Source organism: Podarcis filfolensis (genome assembly GCF_964270895.1).
Source record: "Podarcis filfolensis genome assembly, chromosome: 10".
Taxonomy (NCBI): Eukaryota; Metazoa; Chordata; class Lepidosauria; order Squamata; family Lacertidae; genus Podarcis; species Podarcis filfolensis.
This window is the reverse complement of record NC_139612.1, coordinates 42010893-42032578: the sequence shown is the minus strand read 5'-3', so window position 1 is coordinate 42032578 and position 21686 is coordinate 42010893. Positions and strand designations below refer to the sequence as shown.

General features: G+C 39.9%; 1 protein-coding gene across 5 annotated transcripts in view; it reads right to left on the bottom strand.

Annotated features, from left to right (window-relative positions):
• Positions 1-21686, bottom strand: part of ANO4 (anoctamin 4) — a 132513-nt gene that overhangs the window by 58769 nt on the left and 52058 nt on the right. For 3 of the 5 annotated variants that reach the window (XM_083573609.1, XM_083573611.1, XM_083573610.1), the window contains 3 exons: positions 14435-14545; positions 8516-8652; positions 7117-7275 (listed from right to left, as the gene is read on the bottom strand). In XM_083573609.1, coding sequence (XP_083429735.1) covers positions 7117-7275; positions 8516-8652; positions 14435-14545 — 407 coding nt within the window. The remainder of the gene's footprint in view (positions 1-7116; positions 7276-8515; positions 8653-14434; positions 14546-21686) is intronic. The other 2 variants (XM_083573613.1, XM_083573612.1) reach the window with 1 other exon arrangement.

The following is a 21686-nucleotide window of genomic DNA, read 5'->3' as shown; positions in this document are numbered from 1 at the left end:
ACTTCTTTGAAGTCTCTTAGCCCCACTCACCTCACAGAGTGTTTGTTGTGGGGGAGGAAGGGAAAGGAGAACGTTAGCCGCTTTGAGACTCCTTAAAGGGAGTGAAAGGTGGGATATCAAATACAAACTCCTCCTCCTCTTCTTCTTCTTCTTCTTCTTCTTCTTCTTCGAGCACTTGCAAAGTCCTTTGAAGTCTCTGAATTGTGCACAAGGAATGCTCATAATCCCCAATGGCAAGCAGAGGGGTGTTCATCCATCCCTTGTATCTATTTGGGAACAAGCTTTCTGCCTTCTGTCTGGAGTGTCACTATCACCAAAACTCCAAAATAGAATGAGGAGGGATGTGCCTTTCAAATTTGGATGAGTATCTAATAGTTTAAAATATCTAAACATGCAGGGTGAAATCACACTGACCCTTTGAAGTCAATGCCAGAGACACCATTATCTGAACAGAAGGAATTTTGTAGAGGAGTTCAACAAGCTGCATGTTATTAAACAAATGTGAAGAAGTATGTAAAACATAAATAGGATGATTTAGCCAGTTTCTTAGTGGCCGCCTCCTTTCTCTAAAATGTTTTAATTGTGTCCAATGTGAGCAAAAAAAGTGCTAACTAGAAGTCAGTGATATGAGCAGTGGCAGAGCTTCATGCTCTGGCACTGGGGGGCGGAGAGCAGGCGGGGGCTGGGCTGGCGAGCATCCCGGGGGCATGGCGGGCCACCTGAGGGGGCGTGGCGCCCAGCGGGGGCGGGGGCAGCCGCAATGGCACCCCACCGGGATCCCACTGCCGGGGGTGGTGTGCTCCCCCGCACTCCTCTTCCTCTGCCAGTGGATATGAGAATTATTTAAGAAAAGCAACACAAGAAATGCTAAGAGTGGCATCGGTGACTCAATGTTTATTCCTTCCCTGTGGCTCATTTCACATTTGCAGAGTTTACAATATTTTTTTTCCCTAACTGCCAGCTTTGCAAACGAAACTTAGATTCAGAATATCAATTTACTCTTTCCAACAATCATTTCAATGCTGCATTAAGTATGCTATGGCTAAAACATCAACAATAATTCTGCCATCTGGGGTGTGAAGTGCAATGAAATGGGACACATCTACCCCCAGCGTTCAGCCTGGACACTGAGATCCAGCTCCGAGGGCCTTCTGATGGTTCCCTCACTGAGAGAAGCCAAGTTACAGGGAACCAGGCAGAGGGCCTTCTTGGTGGTGGCACCCACCCTGTGGAATGCCCTCCTACCAGATATCAAGGAAATAAACAACTACCTGACTTTTAGAAGACGTTTTTAAGTTTTATTCTGTTTAATATTCTGTTGGGAGCCACCCAGAGTGGCTAGGGAAACCCAGCCAGATGGGAGAGCTATTATTATTATTATTATTATTATTATTATTATTATTATTAACAACATTATCATCATCATAACTGCCTTGGCTTCTGCAGGGTTAACAAGAGGATTAAATAGCTTGTTACAAAAGCAAGGAAGTGGGTTTAATGTGCCAAAATAAATATTGTTAATATTATCCTTAACTAGTATTTATAGCCTCTCTCTTCCCTTTGGTGGACTGTTATCAGGAATCACTCAAGGATGTGCACTTGTTACACCTGTAATTTCTCCTTCCATTCATCATCTTAACATGAGTTAAAGCTAAGATATTACTGAAATTATGAGAAATGGCTCAATACAAAGAATGAGAGGAGAAATTTTCTTCCTCAGTAACCCAGACCCTTGAAAAACAAAACACAAATTGTTTTGGTGAACATTATCCTACTTCAAGATGAACTCCAATGAATCTCAGGATAGTAAAATATCCCAAAACAAAGCCATGTGTCTTGTGTCATAAGAAAAACACTCAGGTCTGCTTTCCTGAATCTGTTTTTTTTTTTTAAGCCAATGCATTTTTTTTTTTATCCCAATACATTAGTACTAGCTGGGACAAATAAAAATTCTTGTGTCAAAATTTATTATGTTTCTTGGGATGTTTCCTGTCTCAGGCTCTGTTTTAAAAATCCAATTCTGTCCCCACTTACACATACGATGCAACTGCATCTTGCACTGGGGTTACATTGTGGGAATGGCATGTGTATGCAAAAATGTGTATACTCAACCATCCTCTTGGAACTACCCTCGCTTTAGCAATCGTACCTTTCAGGGCCAGCACACCAAATAGGTCTTCCCACTTAAGCTTATAAGCTCTCTGCATTGCTTACCGGGCTCTGGGAGACTCTCATGAGACCTTGCAGGGCCACGTGAGTTATCACGAGAGCATCCCAGAGCCCATGCGAAAGCTTCCTGGAGTCCAGTAAGCAAGTCTGAGAGCTTAAAAGCTTATGCCACACCAGGAAAACCCTGCCCCAAAAGAGCTTTCAAGCTTCTGCCTTCTTTGCATTAAATTTGTGTGATTTCAACCAACCACGTAAAATTGAAATCACACATGTTAAATGCATGTAAGCTGCAGTCATAACTGCGCATCTCTTGATCAGTTTTTTTAAGCCTAAAGCTTAAGTGAAAAAGAATGGATTTTCAAAAGACTTTTGAAAGAATGGCTGGAACATATAAGCACAAAATATGCAACATATCCCAGATCTCATATTTATTTAAAAATCATGCACTGTTCAAATCCTTCCAGGCATATCTTTTCATTTTTCAGCTGAAATAAATTTCATTTGAAACTATTTGCTCTCTGCTATTCATGCTAAGGTGAATTTCTCTTTTTTGTTTCTAGCTTTTAAATACATTCTGAGCATTTGCCCTGGCAATGTAAAATTTCTCTTTGAGCAATTCATCTGCATGATCGGAGTTCTACTAACAGCGAATTTAGTCTTTGAGTGCCCTATCTAGCCAAAAGAATACCATCCGCACACAATACTTGGGCAGAATGTCAAGGTTAGCAAAAGTACAATGTTTAGAAAGAAAATGCTAAGTGGGCTAAAACCCTGCTAAACAGGCCACAGGCATGCACCTGTAATACACCCTATTCTATAAGAGAGCCAGTGTGGTGTAGCGGTTAAGAGCAGTGGACTCATAATCTGGTGAACCGGGTTCGCTTCCCTGCTCCTCCGCATGCAGCTGCTGGGTGACCTTGGGCCAGTCACACTTCTCTGAAGTCTCTCAGCCCCACTCACCTCACAGAGTGTTTGTTGTGGGGGAGGAAGGGAAAGGAGATTGTTAGCCGCTTTGAGACTCCTTAGGGTAGTGATAAAGCAGGATATCAAATCCAAACTCTATAGGCTCTATTCTATCCCTGGCATCTTCGAGCAAGACTAGAATAGGCTTGAGCCTGAAACCATTGGAAATCCACTGCTAGTCAAGACAGGTGGTCCTGACCTAGGTGGACCAATTATCTGTCTTGGTATAAGGTAGCTCACCATGTTAGAAGCATGAACAATATTTATAGCAAGTAATCTAATTCATCCTGCTCAACAAACAATGGATGCAATCCACAAATCATTTAAGTGTGTTTTAATCTCACTGAACTAAATTAATAACAACACTTAACACTGCCATAGTGCCTTCAAGTGTTCAAAGTACTTCACTTTTTCTCCCCCCCTTTTAATTAAACATTATTATAGTTTTCAGCATAACATGGGAAGAAAAGACAAAATACAAATCAAAAGTACATTAAAAATTCTGTTGAACCATTGGGTCTTATTAGGGAAATCAAGTATATACTGGGATAAAATGTCCTTTAACCAACTTGCAGTTTATATAACAAACAGAACTTTAACAACTCAAGAGAGCAAAAAACCATAACACATTTTAGAAACATATTCTCTACATCTACCACACTAAATAGGATCTATCCAATTCTTCATATATAAATCTGGCCTTTGACCTTGCTTACTCCTTAAATCAGTCAATTTTGCCATAGTAGCATATTTCCACAGTTTTTCATACCAGTTTTTCACATCAGTTACAGACAGTATGCATGGCTGGCTCCTCTTCTTAGCATATGCAATCCTAGCAGCTGTTATCATATATTAATTAATTCTTTATGTTGTGGTCTTACTGATTCCTTCCCATAGTTCAACAAGAAATATGTGTGTGACAAGGAATTTCATACCCTAATATTTTAATTATAATCTTCTTCCTTTCTTTTTCTTTTGCCATATTTCATTCACACTACATGTGATATAAATCCTCAATTCTTTCTGCATTTCCAGCATCTTGATGAGTAGTCCTTATTAATTTCCCTGTATTCTAACAGGTGTCATATACCACCTACTCACCAATTTACAGCAATTTTCTTTTATTGTCATGTGTAGTACTTCACATGTCTTAACCAGCTATAATATGAGCAATCCTAAAAGGCAAGTGGGTATTATTATCTCTATTACGGAAAAACTTATGTTTGGCAAGAGTAACTTTTCTAGTGAGTTTGTGGCACGGGTGAAATTCTACATTATTTTTGGGTCCATTTATCTGGAAAGGTTTAAACAAATGACCACTCTATATGTAGGTGCTCATATGATCACCTTTTAAAAGCCGATCAGTAAGTGCCTCTCTGAAAAAAAGGCTTTTACGTGCACTTAATTCTCTGGACTGTTCCCAGTTTGTCTAAGTCATATTTCATATTGATCTTTTTCCCCAGGCTACATTTTGCAAATCATCTTTTTATTTGCAAGCCAAAACATTATGAAAAAAGGATATGGCTGAAAATGACTTCCTTTCCCAATAATTCACTCTAGCTATAATCAAAGCAACTTCCCTGGGAAATAGTGGCACGGCTGTGGCAGAACCAGCACTGTCCTGAAGCATTCTCAGTAGTGTAGTAGAGAGGTAAAGTGTAAGAGTGCGGCTTGAGGACTTTTTTTCCAGAGCAGGAGTCATGCCATCATCTGCCAAAGTGCCAGGATAGACCTTGCAAGTGAAAGAGGCAATAACAAAACTTCTAAGTTTACTATGTTTGCAGCATAGAGCATCTGCCCTCCAGATGTTGCAGAACTACAACTCCCATTGGCTCCAGAAAGCATGGTCAAGGGCCAGAGAATGATACCAAACACTATTCTATGGTAAGATAAAAGGGTAAAGGACCCCAGGACGATTAAGTCCAGTCAAAGGCAACTATGCGATGTGGTGCTCCTCTCACTTTTCAGGCTGAGGGAGCCAGGAGACAGCTTTCCAAGTCACGACTAAACCGCTTCTGGCGCAATGGAGGACTGTGATGAGTGCCAGAGAGCACAGAAACGCTGTTTACCTTCCTGCCACCTATTTATATACTTGCACTATTCTATGACTGCCAGCTCATCCTAATACGTAGGTTATTTTGCTATGTACTCTGTGTATCTGCATGTGTGCAAAATAGATTGGTTAACTTTTTGGACTCTTGCTTGGGAGTGTGACTTTTGGGACTCTTGTGTTCAGTTCCTGCACTTCAATAGTGCCTCTACATCGCTGAGTTTCTTCAAAACATTCTAGCAGCGCTGAGTAAGGAGGAAACTAGAGCTGGTACAGAACATGGCTGCCTGAGAAATTCTCCACTAGACTCCTTGGTGGGGCTGCTAGACAATCAGATCATATTACATTTCTGGGCACAGTCGAAACAGCTGGTTTGGCTTTTGAAACAGTATGATCTAAGGTGGGGTGCAACAGCAGTATTACCAACATATAAACATATGGTTTTTCAAAAAGCGAGTAAGAAACAAGTACTCAAACACATGTTTGGCTTAAAGGTGAGTCTCAGATTGCAAAAGTTTGAAGACTATCCTATGCTAAATGGTTTGGATACTGGTCATTTGGACGAGTATCTACAGCTATCTGAACCTGGACATCTTTTAACATTAGCTCTGAAGGCATTTTCATGTGCCTGCCTTTAATATGCTTTGATGCTTATAACTGTTGCTGTTAGCAAAGTTACTGTAATTCTGTATATTGAATGCTGCCTTGATGTATTTTACTGAAAAGTCCAGTCTACAAATATCTAATTAAATGAATAAGTAAATAAATAAAAAAAAACAGATCTATTAGTGCATTAGAGAACCTGACACCCTAACAGAGCTCAAAGGTTCCTATTCTGTGGAAATCCCTTTTTCTTCTTCTTCTAGCCAACAGACTTACTTACACACAGATAACAGTGTTTTACTGAGATCCACACCGGTGCTCAAAATCCACATTAAAACAACAAAACCTCATTTTGATCATCCTGAAGTTTAGAAATGTTGAGCGATGCCGAACTACAAAAGAAGTCACACACCAAATCAAATGGAATAAATGAGAAATAAAGCTGGATATCAGTGAGACAATAAAATGAAAGGAAGTGAATAATGAAATGTCACGAGTTTTGGTTGAGATGTATATGTTGCACAGTAGAAGAACATTAGCTTGAGAAAGGACCATTCCAAGAAAAAAGCACCCTAGCTTCGGAAACAGTATTGCTTTTAACCTTCTATCATTGCAGTCAATACTGCATAGCAGTGTATTATTTCATGATAACTCGCAGACACAAAAGCCTGTTCCAATAGTCTTCAAGTGGAATTGTTTAACAATGCGTATTTCAGCAGTGAAGACTCTGGGTTGTAAAAACTGAGAAACAATACAGTATTGTAAAACTTTCCCTTTGATTCTATGCAATAAATGTATATTAGAATTATGGGCTACGCAACTAAAGAAAAACAATCAAAATACAGTCTTTGGCAGCAAGCAGTAGAATTCATGTGTTCACAGTATGAAACAATGGAGTAATTTTTACATGCTGAGTTTGTCATATATACTTTAAGAAAGAAAGTATATAGCTAAGCAAATAGAGAGAGAAATGTATTGTGGCAGGTTCATGAAGAATGACCTGTGCAAAGTGCTTAAGGCTTTGCAAGTTTCTTACAACTCCATTGTGTCCTAAGTCAGCCACCCCCAACCTGATTTCTTCCAGATGTTTTGAATCACAAGTCCCATCAGCCCCAGCAAGCCTGGCCAATAGTCAGGAATAGTGGGAGCAGGTCTGGCAACTGAAATGTTTAGAGCGGACATGCCAAGCTGGTTAGTATAACTACAAAAAAATGAAAAGGGGTCATGGATCAAATGCGTTAAATCATTAATTGCATGGGAATATCCTTGTTTGCATAAAGTTTACAAGCAGATTTGAATTTTGAAAATGTTCCTTAGGGAATCCTCCTTACCTCTTTCTCCATTTGAAGTCCTTCTGCTCTGATATTTCTTTCAAAAACTTCTCTTTTCTCATTCTGTGGGTTGGATTTTCTGTACACCAAGAGGTAGTCAATCCGACATTTTCCATCCCTAAAATACAGTCCACTGGTTTTATTTTTTTCTGGTACTCCCTGCGAAGAAAAATCAGATCATTTGTTCCATTCTTTATATTAGTATTTGATTTAACACTATTCACGCAAACAAAAGGATTTCAATATAAAGGTCTGATATATAAAGCTATTACATGATAATCACTAAAGTTATCAGATTAACATTGCATCATACAGCTAGATGAATCACACCTCATCAGAATCTCCCATATGAATCAGTCTGCCAGATCTCATCCATGGCAGAAGCTCAGCAGGTAGGTATGCAGGACAGGGTCCCATCAGTTGCAGAACTCAACTGTGGAACTCCCTGACTCAGGAGACTCATGTGACCCATTGACATTTAGATACCCATGCTTTTGGAATAAATAGCAAGTTTTTTTGTTTGTTTTTTGTTTTTGCTGTTACCTGAATGTTATTACTTTTTAATTATTAGCACTGTTATGTTTTTAATTTTGTTTGCTACCTACCTACTGTGCAGGACAGAAAGGCAGGATAGAATAAATATAATATTTATAATATGCCCTTCCACAAGAATGGCATGCATAGTTCTTTCCTCTACAACAATCTTATGAGGTAGGCTGAGAGAGAGTTTGGAGGTTCTAGCAGGGGAGCGCAGCTATCGTATACCCTTGACCGAAGAACGGTACACTCCTTCTATCTGGGATGGTCGTTCTCTTCCACCAAGCACGCAGCTTTGGGAGGGACGCACATGGAGCAGTGAGGGAGGAAGGGGACACCCGCCTAGCCAGCCAGATCAGCCGAATCAAACCTGGCAATCAATGGGGTGACCACAACAGTTCTCAAACAACCAAGCCAACTAACAAATATTGGCACATTTAGGAGACGTTTTAGGCAGGCTGCAAACCCGATAAGGAAAGGAGAAAAGGGAAGCAGTGTCATATCTCAAATAATGACAAATCTATATGCCAATGAGCATAATTTACTTATAATTCTTTTCTACAAGTCCATTTGAAAAAAATTGATGTTTTCAACTTCATGCACAATGTATGTTAGATATAAGAGATAGATAAATCTGCTTGCTTTATTTCAAATAGTCAAGAATAATGTCTGGAACCTCTCTTCCATTGTCTGCAGATTAATGAAATCATGGTTAGCTTTGATTTTAGTGTTAACTTTATGACTGGGTGGGTCTGCGATGTCATTTCAAACTATATGCCCAGCAAACCTTTGTAAAATCAGATGCGACCTGAATTTCAGCAATGGAAACCCACAAATAAATGCGATATATAAAGCTTCTTACCTCTCTCACTGCCTCCAATCTGCTAGTATCCTCTGAAGTACTGGTCAAATTACCATGGTGAAGCAAAGATTCATCGTCCTTGGAAGGGCTGGCTATGCCTTCTAATTCATCAAAGAAAATATTGACATCCTTGGCTACTAAAAAGCAATAATAAAAAATAATACATCAACGTTGAAAGTAATACTGGCTTTGCTCACAAATATTAAATAAGATCTCAACTTTGTGTGTTTCAGATCAAAGTCAACATAAATCATTTGCATGTCACAAATTATCTGTTTCATAGCGCTAATAAGTAAATCTAAAACAATGATATTATGTAGCCAACAGGTCAAAGGTGGTGCTGAATGACCACAGCAACTTCAAGGCAGTGGTGACAGGGGTGCATGTCTCCCTCACTTAATCCACAAAGTGTTTCCAGCCCTCAGTTGAATGTTGTAGATTTGTAACCTCTAGATGGAATTCCACCCAAATTTATTCATCAAAGTTTTCTGAGACAAAGCCCTGCTTTAAAAACGGCAAAACATGACTCCAAATAGCATCTAACACTTGTGCCTGGCTAAATATATCATATAGGTTTTTTTAAAAAAAATATCCCTGTTTGCTCTGTATAAAAAGTCAAATCTCAGTATGTTTATATTTTTCCTTTAAAAAAGAAAGAAAAAAAGGCTGGGGAAAACAAATCCAGAGCAAAGTCATATGTAGTACTTGGAAGATTTATAGGTTTTCCATTATCCATTCAATACAATATACAAAGTGTCATTCCAGGTCTTTACGGGGAAATAAATTGGCAGCCAGCAGCAGGAGAGAGGCAGCAGTCTACATCCCATGCACCCACCCAGGGATGTACTTGCACCGCTACCTTTTCATTTGAAACCTGGACTTTAGGAGTCTTCATCGTTAAAGTTGTGGAAGGTTTTAATCCTCGTTTGAAATGAAAAATGTTGAACTCGCTCTTCCCTTATTGATTTTCCCCTCAGCGTGGAACATCCAGAAAAAAGACTCCGCCCCTTCACAGCAGCACAGCCAATCAGGTTCAAAATTTCACTGCCACAAGCACAGTACATCTTCAGTCATGGGGCGAGTGCCTCCAAACAGCTCACAACTAACTGGAAGCTTGCTTTCTACTTATTGCATCTGCTGAGCTCCCCCTGCTCCCAGTTGTTTTTTAATTTATTTTTTAAACTGATTTTCCTACTATTTTCAAATATGCCATCGTATTTCAGTTTACATGGAGACCGACAAACGTCACACATACAATTAGAAAACTGCATGCAGTCAAAAGCAGTGCAATTACTACACACATTCTGAATGAGCAAATAGGCTGTGTTCCAGTTTGTTGCAGCAAAAGCTTCTCATCGCTGTTTTATAATATCATAAATCCAACTTTTACATATGTGCATTTGGACGCACTGCACAGGAGAAGCACAAAACTGGTGTGAAGCGCACAGCATCCCTTTCCCTCCCTACAGATTTTTAGGAAGAATTCCATTACCAAATCTGTTCCCTTTTATTCAGAGGCTGCTGAAAATACATCCACCAACGTCAGGTAAGCATGGTTCTGGTGGTTCATTCACCAGACTGCCAATGACTATCCTCACAGTGTGACATCTTACACACAGGGAGTGAGTCAGCAACACATCTCTTCGACTCCTCGCTCCACCTTTTCTTCTAAGAATGTCCAGGAACATTAAAAAGGTTGTAGCACAGAATTCATATCCGTTTGCACCCTGGTGTGGCAATTTCAACAGAAAGCATAGCTAACCTTTCAACATTTTTTAAAAAAGAATATTTGATTATATATATATATTTCAGAAAAAAAGAACTTTAAAAGGATATGGCATACTTTTCCTTTTTTTACCTGGAGTATTCTAATGTTGTGGTCTTCTTTTGGAAATTCACCTGTGCCATTAGCTGTAATTAAGCCACCCATTCTACAGCACTGACACTATGCACCAGAATGCTAAATTCAGTTTTGATACTAATAATATCTGAGTAAGGCACTGGGAAGATCAAGAGAGAATGTTTAATGATGAATACACTGCTATAAGTAATTCAGGGGGTAGGAGTGGAAAAATGGGGAAGCACCCATTCTACTCAGTTTGGAGAGGTCCTTTTCAAGCTCTTCACAGTCTCAGGGGGTTGGACTAGATCAGGGGTCTGCAACCCGCGGCTCCGGAGCCACATGTGGCTCTTTTACACCTTTGCCGCGGCTCCGGGGCGGATACTAGCGAGGGGAGGAGGCGCATTCTGCGCCCCGACACTCTCCACTGTGGCAGGCGCTGTACTGGCTGTGACGTCGCATGGGGGCGGTGCGTGCGTTAGTCACGCACCGTCCTGACGTCACCTTCCCGCCCGCCCGCTACATTGTAAGGGGCATGTACGCTGGTCACTGCATTGAAAGGGGGCATGTACGCTGGTCACTGTTTTGAAGGGGAGTGAAGAACACACACACACAAAAAGGTAACTTGTTAATTTAACGTTTATTTCTATGAGGAGGAGTAATTCTGAGGGGTCAAACAAAGAAATAATAAAAAAGTGACAAAAAAGTTATTTTTATAATGACGAGTTTTGCGGCTCCCAGTTTTTTTTCCTTCGGAAACGGGTCCAAGTGGCTCTTTTTATCTTAAAGGTTGCAGACCCCTGGACTAGATGCTCCTCAGGGTCCCTTCCAACTTTACAATTCTATGATTCTTTTTGTTTTAACAGCTTTGAGCAATTTAGTATCATCAGCAAACTTGGCTACCTCACTGCTCATTCTAGTTCATTTATGAACAAGTTACAAAGTACAGGACCCAATCTTGATTAAGTCCAGGGTTGCCACCACTCTGGTTGGTTCCCACACCAACTGTTCTGTGTGTGGATACATCACTCACTGTATCCACAGACAGGACTCTGGCTTATGGTTTTTATGACTTGGTATGGTTTTTGGTGGCCGCATTCTGTAAGACTGCATTTTAAACAGGTTTGTGCAAACGCTGCTTACTGAGAAAATGTAACGTTCAAGTAGAATGCAGAATATTGTTAAACCCTTTTCATTATAATAGACAGACACACTATTACATGAGCTAGAGTTCACAAGGGCACAAGCACTAATGGGAAATGTTTGAAATAGCTTCTGGTATCATTTGTGTGATCTTTCGTTGCCTAGTTTTCATTCTAGAGAGGATGGCAGCCGAAGGTTCAACAGAATAACATATTAAAAAGAAATCTGTTTTTCACCAAGATTAAGGGGGGAAATGCAATGGCTGCTGGCTTGCCATGATTTTTATTGTTCAGCATCTAACAATGCTAAAGTTAAGATTGTGAGATAATATAATGCAAGAATAGGGAAACAAATCCATGTAAAAAAAAAAGTAGAGCATGAAAAAATGTGGTTTCCAAGTAACAAGTAGGGACCACAAATGTAAGCATTTTGTGCCTTCTTTTTTTTAGGGGTGTACACTTGCTATGCCACTTTTATTTTTGACACATAAAGGCTACAGCCCTATGCAGGAGAGCACATTTGAACTTGCTGCTCAGTACTATGCATACTTATCTGGAAGTTGTGTACATAACACGAAAATCTGTTTTTGCAGTTTGGAGCAGCTGCAAATAAATAAACTCCTCTTGTTCCTTGGAATTCCTAAACTAATAAATAACTCCATTCCAAGAGTGTGAATACTGACTACTGTAATTCTCAGCAGCCTTGTTGAACTTATTGCCATGTGTGCCATCACACTACAAAGCCTGGAAAGCCAAGGACCAAAATGGAGAATTTTTGTTCAAAAGAGTGAAATGCTTCATTGCTTCTTCTTTATGTGACTTTTCATTTGTAAACAAAGTGTTATTTTAAGCACTGTGTGTTCCCTTTTAATTAATGTGAGCTGCTTTGGTAAATTAGATTATTTGGCTGGCTCTTTCCAGACAAAATGTATTAAAAAATTTTCCATGCCACTTTTTAGGGCCTCCCAATGCAGCTCATGTACAAAGCAAAACAAAAACACGTGATTACAGTAAACTAGCTATCCATAAAAATTATACAGTAAAAGCTCAGTGCATCTTACAAAACTAAGGTAAACAATTTAAAAACAACAGCAATCTAAACCATCAACATTTTGTTCTAAATATCTATCAAAATGAACACTATCAAAATGAAATGCATATAGAATAGGAACATATCACAACTAATAAGAAATATTTTGAACCAGACTTTTAGGAACTACATCTGTAAAGTTAAAACTAAACACAAAAAGAAACCTTTGAATTGTGAAACAGTGGTAAATTATATTAACACCAGGAATACCTATGCTTGTCACATACCAACACACCTTTAAACCTGTTTTGAGAAGTAGAGTGAAATAATTATGGCTTTCTGAACTAATATTTTGGTTTCAAAATACTAACTAGTCTGAACGACAATGCCAGGCTTTATAAATGTCTAGTAGTACGTAATATAAAAATGCAACATGTTTCAACAACCAATAGACCAGCTCACTTTTTGCTCTTTTCTTATAAATATTTCCTATTTGTTGCTCACATTTGGTTAAATGTCTAATTACAAAGGGTGGGTCACTTAGGAAAAGAAAGAGAGAGAAAGACGCACTTGAGAAGTTTTTACAATTGAGAAAAACTCAAGAGAATGTTTTATTTTTAGTGCTACTTAAAGTGCACAACTCTCCATGCAATAGCAGGGCTGGGAAACCATTTTTCTGCAACGCTGCATTCTCTTTCAAGACACTGTGTTGGGGGCACAGTGCCCCCATTTTCTCTCTCTTTCTGCCACCCCTTCCTTGGCACACTCATGAAATTAGGCTAATGGTCACATTCAGCCAAGATGCCACAGGTGCCCCCCTCCCCGCTGTATAGTTAGGTAAGTAAGCATGGTGGCCTTCTCATCAAAATATATGAGTATCAGTGCAAATGGAACAGTGTATACACCCCAACATTGAAAAAAACTCCCTCTATGTGCACAGTTTTCCTGGGGAAATCACATTAAAAAATGTAAAAGTTTTTGAACAAATGATCTGGTCAGAAATCCTGAGAAGCACTTCTCTTTATTTGTTTTCAGAGCCTTTTTTTCATCATAAACGTGTGTAATTTCAGCTCTGCAATTCATCACAGAAGACAACTTGTTACAACCATTCCTTCTACATTCTTCAAGGCTCAGATGCTTCCAGACTGGTGTTTATTGGGATTGTTTGCTCGTCATGCATGCAAACTCTTCTCAGCATAAACACGACATTGCCCATCCATATTCCCCGCCCCCAATTTATTTAGGATTTACTTTCCATGGAAAATAACTTGTTGTCAATGCCCCATTTGTGACACCTGAATGATTCATTTGCAATATTTAAGCCCCTGGCTGTAAGAGCTGTTCAACAGTGGAGCAGCCCTCTCCTCCTGGCACTAGACATTATCAAATCTGTTCTCAAATGGGGTTGGCGGGAGTGGGAAGGAGGAGGCAGGTGCTTCCAGGCATGTATTGCTCTCCAAGTGAAATCCTCTGTAGGCAATCAGACACATTGTGAGACTCCGTACCTTTGCTGAAGGGTGGGAATTCTACATGTGAAAGCCCAACACATGTTTGGAAACAACCCCTTTCTACGTGAAATCTTTGAGAACCTTTTTCTTTTGTTGAAAAGCAGTACATAAATATTCCAAAGAATGTTTCTACCTGATCTGCATGCAGATCCCACTAAGAAATAAATAAAAGCTAATAAAGATTTACTGACAATTTCTTCACAAGTCCTTTTACACTGAAATCTGTACATCTGAATCCACCGCTTAATGCAATGATTTTCATTAAGCCACCTTATCTGAATCACACTTGTGTGCGTTGTTGTTCCTTTCCCACCTCCCCCTTCCAACTAATCAAGTATATATTCATTTCCATTAACATTTCTACAATGTTAAGAATCTGAGCCCCACAGAGTAACTTACTTTCTTGTATTGCATTAAGTATTTCTGAAAAGTCCACATCTCTCTTCTGAGCGTCAAGTCTTATTGATATTTGTGTTTCCAGGTGACGACCTTGACAATGCTCTCTTCCTTCTAAAGAAATTGAAGAGATTGGCGGAGTTTGCAATAGTTTAGTAGTGACTCCAGTGAAGATGGGTGGGAAAGAAACAACGGTTGCAAACACTAAAGCTGCCTGGAATAATTACTTTTGCTGTGAAGCGCAGGGAAAGTCAGTTTGAGAATGCATTTATTGAATCGTAACACCCGCAGCATGCCGCTGATGCCCTCCTCCCCATAAAGAAACAGACCATCAGCTACCTACACTCATCCCCGCAAATAACAGCCTCAGAGAGAAGATTTTTGGCCGGGAGTGAACGAGTTAAACTTCTCTTCCCCATAGTTACTGTTGACAAAACAAAACCATCCATTGCATTTTTGGCTGCAATTTACACAAGAGAAAACATGCACATTAATTGCATTAGTACAATAATATCATGCCTAGTTTGACCCTTAACAGCAACACAATCCTTAAATGAAAAGCCAAAGGAGTTGGGTGTAAGCCAGTTTTTTTCCGGGTAGACTCAACTAAACTAACACAGATGTAAATTTATTTGCTTTTAATGTTATAAATCTATTAACGATTCTATACTAAATTATCTCTGGGAATCCAAGGCATTTTATGATCTTTGTAACATTAAATCTGTTTTTCTGTTTGCTCAAATATTCTGTATGTTGCTTCCAAAACAATTGCACAAGGAAGATGTTGCTCCTGCTTAATGCAAACCTCTGTCAGGGTTATTTAGCTACGATTTCTACATTGCAGTGAGTTGGACTAGATTATCCATTGGGTCTCTTCCAACTCTACAACAGTGGCGGACTTGGGACTCTCAAATTTCAGCAGTACAGTGGTACCTCGGGTTACAAACACCTTGGGTTACAAACACTTCAGGTTACAGACTCTGCAACCCGGAAGCAGTACCTTGGGTTAAGAACTTTACCTCAGGATGAGAACAGAAATCACGCAGTGGTGGTGGCAGGAGGCCCCATTAGCTAAAACGGTACCTCAGGTTAAGAACAGTTTCAGGTTAAGAACGGACCTCCAGAACAAATTAAGTTCGTAACAAGAGGTACCAGTGTACCCTGTGCAATACTAAAATTTGACGCCCACCACCTCTCACGCTCCATTCTACAGCATTGTTGTGGTGCCCATTGCAGCTGAACCACTACCCTAAAACCGCCTCTGTTTACAGTTCTACGATTCTATGAATTGAATTTTCCATTTGGAAATATTGAACTTTACATTATTTGATCAGACATTGCCCTTTATTAAATTTGTGTATTAATAATATATATTGCTGTTAGTTTGGAGGATTCAATTGTTGAAGTAGCCAAGCCAGCTTCTTGGGCCTAAGTATGGTCCTTAGTTTGACAAAGGATGTTGCTCTGAGCCTGAGAGCAAATAGGTGGTCCCTCTCCCTCACTAGCTGGCAGCAAGAAGGACAATAGCTGGAGTGGTGTCCAGCTGGGCTAGAAGCAGGCAGAAAGCAGAGAATGAACCCTGTGTAATTCTGCAATTTCAGACGTACTGTAAATTCTCTAACACAGACTTCCCTAATCCGGTGTCCTCCAGATGTTGCTCTCCATGCTGGTGGAGGCTGGTGGAAGTTGTGGTTCAAAGCATCTGGAGAGTACAGCATATTCCAATGCATGCTCACTCTGAAGTGAGCCTCAATGTGCTCACTGAGATTCCTCCCTAATATGCATGTTTAGGGCTGCCACATAACTGAGTAGGGAGATGAATTTTTTTCCCAATCCAAAACTAACTGTTCCTCTATGTCAAGGACACACTGTGTCAAAAACTTAGCTATCATCAGTACAGACTCTTCTCTGATTCACGCCTCACTATACCCCTCAGTCGCAAAGATCCATACACTGAAACAACTCACACCCCAGGGTTTGACGCTGGTGCTGAAGTAACCTCATAAGGATGTGAATAGCTTCTGGGCATGGATGTCCCATCTGTTAAAATGTTTAAGATCTTGACTCTGTTTTGAATTCTTTTTGTACTCTGATGGGTAAAGTCGTACCTTGGTTCGTGAACATCTTGCGAGTTGAACGTTTTGGCTCCCGAACACCGCAAACACAGAAGTGAGTGTTCTGGTTTGCAAACGTTCTTTGGAACCCGAACATCTGACGCAGCTTCCAATTGGCTGCAGGAGCTTCCTGTAGCCAACCAGAAGCTGCACATTGGTTTCTGAACGTTTTGGAAGTCGAACAGACTTCCGGAACGGATTCCATTCAACTTCTGAGGTACCACTGTATTTTGTTTTGAGTTTTCGGGGTGGGGGGGATACAAAAAGGGACGTGAATAGCTGGCAGTAGAATCTAGTCAGCCTCACCATTGGAGTTTTACCTGCTAAATTTGCTGTCTGTAGAAAGTTGTAATGAAATGGGGCTTAATCCCAATCACATTGGCTTTACTGGATTGTGGATTGCTCTTGGAACTAGATCACACATTTTCTTTCACCATGGCAACATCAAGCTCATTCCAGTATGTATGGATATGGGAAGCATAACAGTGAAATAACAATTTCAACTATAACAAGTTCCAACTCTAAAACAGAACAAGCAAATAAGCAGAGAAAATGTCGAAATCCAATACAGCCTGTGACAAATATGAAGATGAAAGCAGCAGGAAGCCAAAGCACATCACTTCACCCAGCTAGTATTGTAAAAGGCAAGCTTCAGCATGCCAGCTGAAAGCATCTATAAAATGCTGCAACGCTACAGGATGCACTATAAAGGATGGATACCTTGATGCAAAGATTTATTGTGTGTGAACTGTAAAGTGTATTTCGGGGGAAAACTGACAGAAGCAAAAGAACCCATTTTCAAAATCTAATCGTGATGCACAACACAATATTCCTAAATTGCCTTTCTGCACAGTGCAAATTAAACAAAAAAATTTGTCATATACTATATGGGCAGGAAGAGGGTAAACATAATTTGACGGTTTGCTGTTAATTCCAAATAAAGGCATTCAATCTTTAAATTGAGCCTAAATAGTCTAGCAACTCTAGCCAGCAAAATTACAGGCTGGTAGCTGCAGAATACACTACATATATCAGCAGGATGATGGAGAACAACTCCTTGCCATAACATGTGAAATGACTTTAACACAGCAGTAGTTAACATGGTGCCCTTCAGATATTGTTTGACTGCAGCTGTGGTTACCAACACTTTTGAGCCCACTGGGACATTTTGAAGGTTAATCTGTTGTGGGCGCCACATAACCACCCTGCAATCACAAGTACTCACACAATACACAACTACGCCGATCAACTGCAAACACACAAGTACACCTCCACACCTATGCTATGACACACACCTCTGCACAACACAGAGAACTTTCAATCAAACAGCAACATCCTCTCTATGCAATCACAGAACTACACACCAAGATAATTAATGACTGGTTTGTGCTTTGCTTTTCTCAGAATCACCCAGTACTATACTGAAAAACTATTGTATATACTATGTCAGAGCTAATACTTGTAAGAATCCTAAACACCAACTAGTCACATGGGAGACTATATAGAATTAAGGATTCCTTTAGCAATACAGTCAGGCTCAGATGCTTCATAAGGCAATGCAGGACCAGGACAACGAAGGCCATTTTTGCTAAGCCCGGACACTCTAGACATCCCATCTGAGTTTAGGCCTCAAGACGTGCAGCTACATGGATGTTAAGCAGCAAGCAAGAAATAACTTCCTCAATCATACTAAAGAATTCCAAAACATGTTTTTTTTCTGAGAGACTCACATATGAATATCTGCCTGCTGAACAGGTCATGGGGGTGGAATTAGTGCAGTTGTATATAGTCACCCCTTCTCTAAAGGAGTATTATAGCACTGGGGAAAGTACTGAAAAGGCAACAAAACCACCAAGAGGTGGATCACCTACCTGAGGTGAGGCCAAAGCTTGGCACCATCCCTGTGGAACGCCCTCCCTTCAGATGTCAAGGAAGTAAACAACTTTTAGAAGACATCTGAAGGCAGCCATGTTTAGGGAGGTTTTTAAGGATTGATGTTTTTATTATGTTGTAAGATATGTTGTAAGCCGCCCAGAGAAGCTCTGGAGCCAAGTGAGGATTCCCAGGTAAGATCCTCCCTCTATTGTGTGGGCAGGTAATCCCTCCCCTACCTGGCCTGGTCTCCTTGGCAACGCTTCCCCCAGGTGGGATTGGACGACTGACTGAGGTAGGCGGAGACCTCCAGGCATCCCACCTGAGGGAAGGCAAAGCCAAGCCTATGTTGTTGGAGCCGCTCCAGATCTAGGGGCTGCACGCGTCCACGCAAAGGGCGCCCCCAGTTTTAAGCGGGGAGCGGTCATTATGTTGTAAGATATGTTGTAAGCCGCCCAGAGTGGCTGGGCTGGGGAATCCCAGCTGGATGGGCACAGTATAAATAATAAAATTATCAATATTATTATTGAAGTCAGATGACTAAAGAGGACATGATTTAAGTTTTTATAAAATTATGAATGGTAGGCCAAGAGTGGACTGAGAATCTTTCTCTCCCTCTCTCATAATACTTGAACTCAGATTACACAATGAAATTGATCGGCAGCAGGTTCAGAATGTACAAAGGAAATGCTATTTCCCACAATACATAATTAATTTATGAAATTCACTACCACAGGATGTAGCGATGACCACTAGCTTAGATGGCTTTAAATTCATGAAGGGTACTTCTGTCAATAGCCAGCAAGAGTGACGGATAAAGGAAACCTATACCTAAAGCCAAGGACAAACAATGTGAGAGAACTGTTGCTTTCTTGCCCTCCTTCTAAGCTTCCAGAGACATTTAGCTGGGCACTTGTTGAGAAGACGCTGCTAGACTGCATGGACCCTAGGCCATCCCAGCAGCATTAATCCTATGTTCAAAGGAGAGCACTCTCAGAAAACAGGCAGAAATATTATGACACCTTCCTCTACATCTCCAAAAGATCTCATGAGATAGAAAGCCATGGAAATCTTTCTGCAATTCTCCAAAGTTATGTGTAAACCAGGGGTGGCTAGACTTCAGTTTTGTAGGATCTACCTTGTGAAGCACCCTGTGATCTATGGATCAAGGGTGGTACACAAATTTAGTAAATATTAATAATAAATAAAATAAAATAAAATAAAGAATAACTATTAGAAACAAAGTGCATCTTTGGTTTTTGCTCTCAATCTGTGCCTCCTAAATTGCATGAAGTAGGTGAACCCACCTAATTACACTAGGCCAAAATCTACATAAAAGCAAACATGGATGGATGGATCGACTACAATGGTAGCAACGACAATAACAATATACTCACAAGCAATTTCCAGTGAAAAGAACAGTTGTTGTTTATGATGATTTCTTTGTATTGTATAATTCAGTGCCATTTACAGAACATGAACTGGAACCTTTTGACTCAAATCAGTTACGAGAAGCTGTGATGATAACACCTACTACATTTTGTAAATTAATAGGTAGCATTTATATTCTTTTTTGAGTGCTCAGAACATTCAACATACCTTGCCTCTCAGTAATCTTTCAAACAACCCTATACAGTATCTCAGTATTAGCACCACCTTATTGCAGATGGAGTAGATTGAGCTTGAGAGACAGTGGATTGGTTAAGGTCCTCTACATTCATGTGGTAGAATTTGGACCAGGTACTTGTCAGTTCACACAGCTTCTTCTGAACTCCACTGCCTCTTTAGATACTAAATATCAACCCGATGGATATTTGTAATGGAATGGGCAGCTTTTTAAAAAACAAGTCCTTTTTTGCACTGATGGATTATATGCAATGTAAGTAATGATAAAGGGTGCTTGCAGATTTGTTATTTTGCAACTGGGATTCAATGCCACAATGGCAAATTCATGCTGTGCAATTAAAGTGGATTTGCAGCTCTTGTGCAACAAGTGCACTTCCCAAAAGAAAAGAAAAATCTTGACTTTTTTCAGTAAGGGAAGTGGAAGGAAAATGTACTAGAAAATGTGGCAAGGCAAGTGCTTGATAAGACATCATACAACTTCCCTGCAAATGAAGCATAATTAATGTTCAATAGAAAGGCAATCTGGAAGTGACCAGATAAATATAGACGTCTGCATCCTGCAGTGACTGCTTCAGCTTTCTAGTTTTTGCTTTAATTTCACTGTGGAATAGAGTGTTAACAGAGCTTCGAAAAAGATATTGTCATATTCATCATGCCCTAGATATCAGCATCCAAATTCAGAGAAAGAGATCTGCATGTGGAAGCAGCCTTCCACTTGAGTATCAGGAACTGCAACTTGAACGTGCATCCAAAAGCCAGAATCGAATCAGCTACACATTGCATGATTTTTAATGGCATATACATTCCAGTGAGTGCTTGAATAGGTACCCCTTACACATCCAAATGCTCACATTAAAAGTAATTGTAATATTTTTGTAACCCACCCGAGCACCACTTGGTCAAGAATGCCCATAAGTATAAACAATCAATAAATAATGCAGTGAGGACAGGCGTTTTCCACATTCAGCCCAACATCTGATTTATGCTCTCAGTTCCTAATCTCTACACACACACGCACACCAATGTGAGTGTAAATGTGTAATCTATGTTCCTTAGACTTTAATATGCAATTGTACATGCAGGTTTCTTTCACCCTCAAAAAAAAAATTGAGTCACAAAAAAGGTGACAGCCTAATACAAATAAGAAATCTCATGATTTCCTTTAAATGGTGCAAATCTGATATGCAAATAAGTAGCAGCAAGTGGACAAAGATGTACTGCTGCCAATATACTTTCCTGATCAGTGCTGCATTTCTTAGGAAAAAATCATCTTCTTAGCTTTTGGAAGTTCCAACTCACAAACTTTTTTTTATAATAGAAGAACAACTCAAGAGATTAATATACCAAGTTCCTAAGTAGAGTACCTGAATGGGAAGGAGACTGTTTTCCAAGTCAATCTGTGTCCTGTATACTGATTAAACATTAAAACCAGTCATTTGACTTAAGTAATGAACAAATAGCATGAGTAGCTGAACTATTGGAAATAGCTCATATGGACAACAAGACCGCTATATGTATAAAATCCTATATCCACATGAACACATTTTTCCCCTGAGGCTTGGCTCTTCAGAAAATGGAGTTATGACCAACAGATTTCATAAGAGGTGAAAAGATGGGTAATAATCCTGCCATGTTAGGGGCTT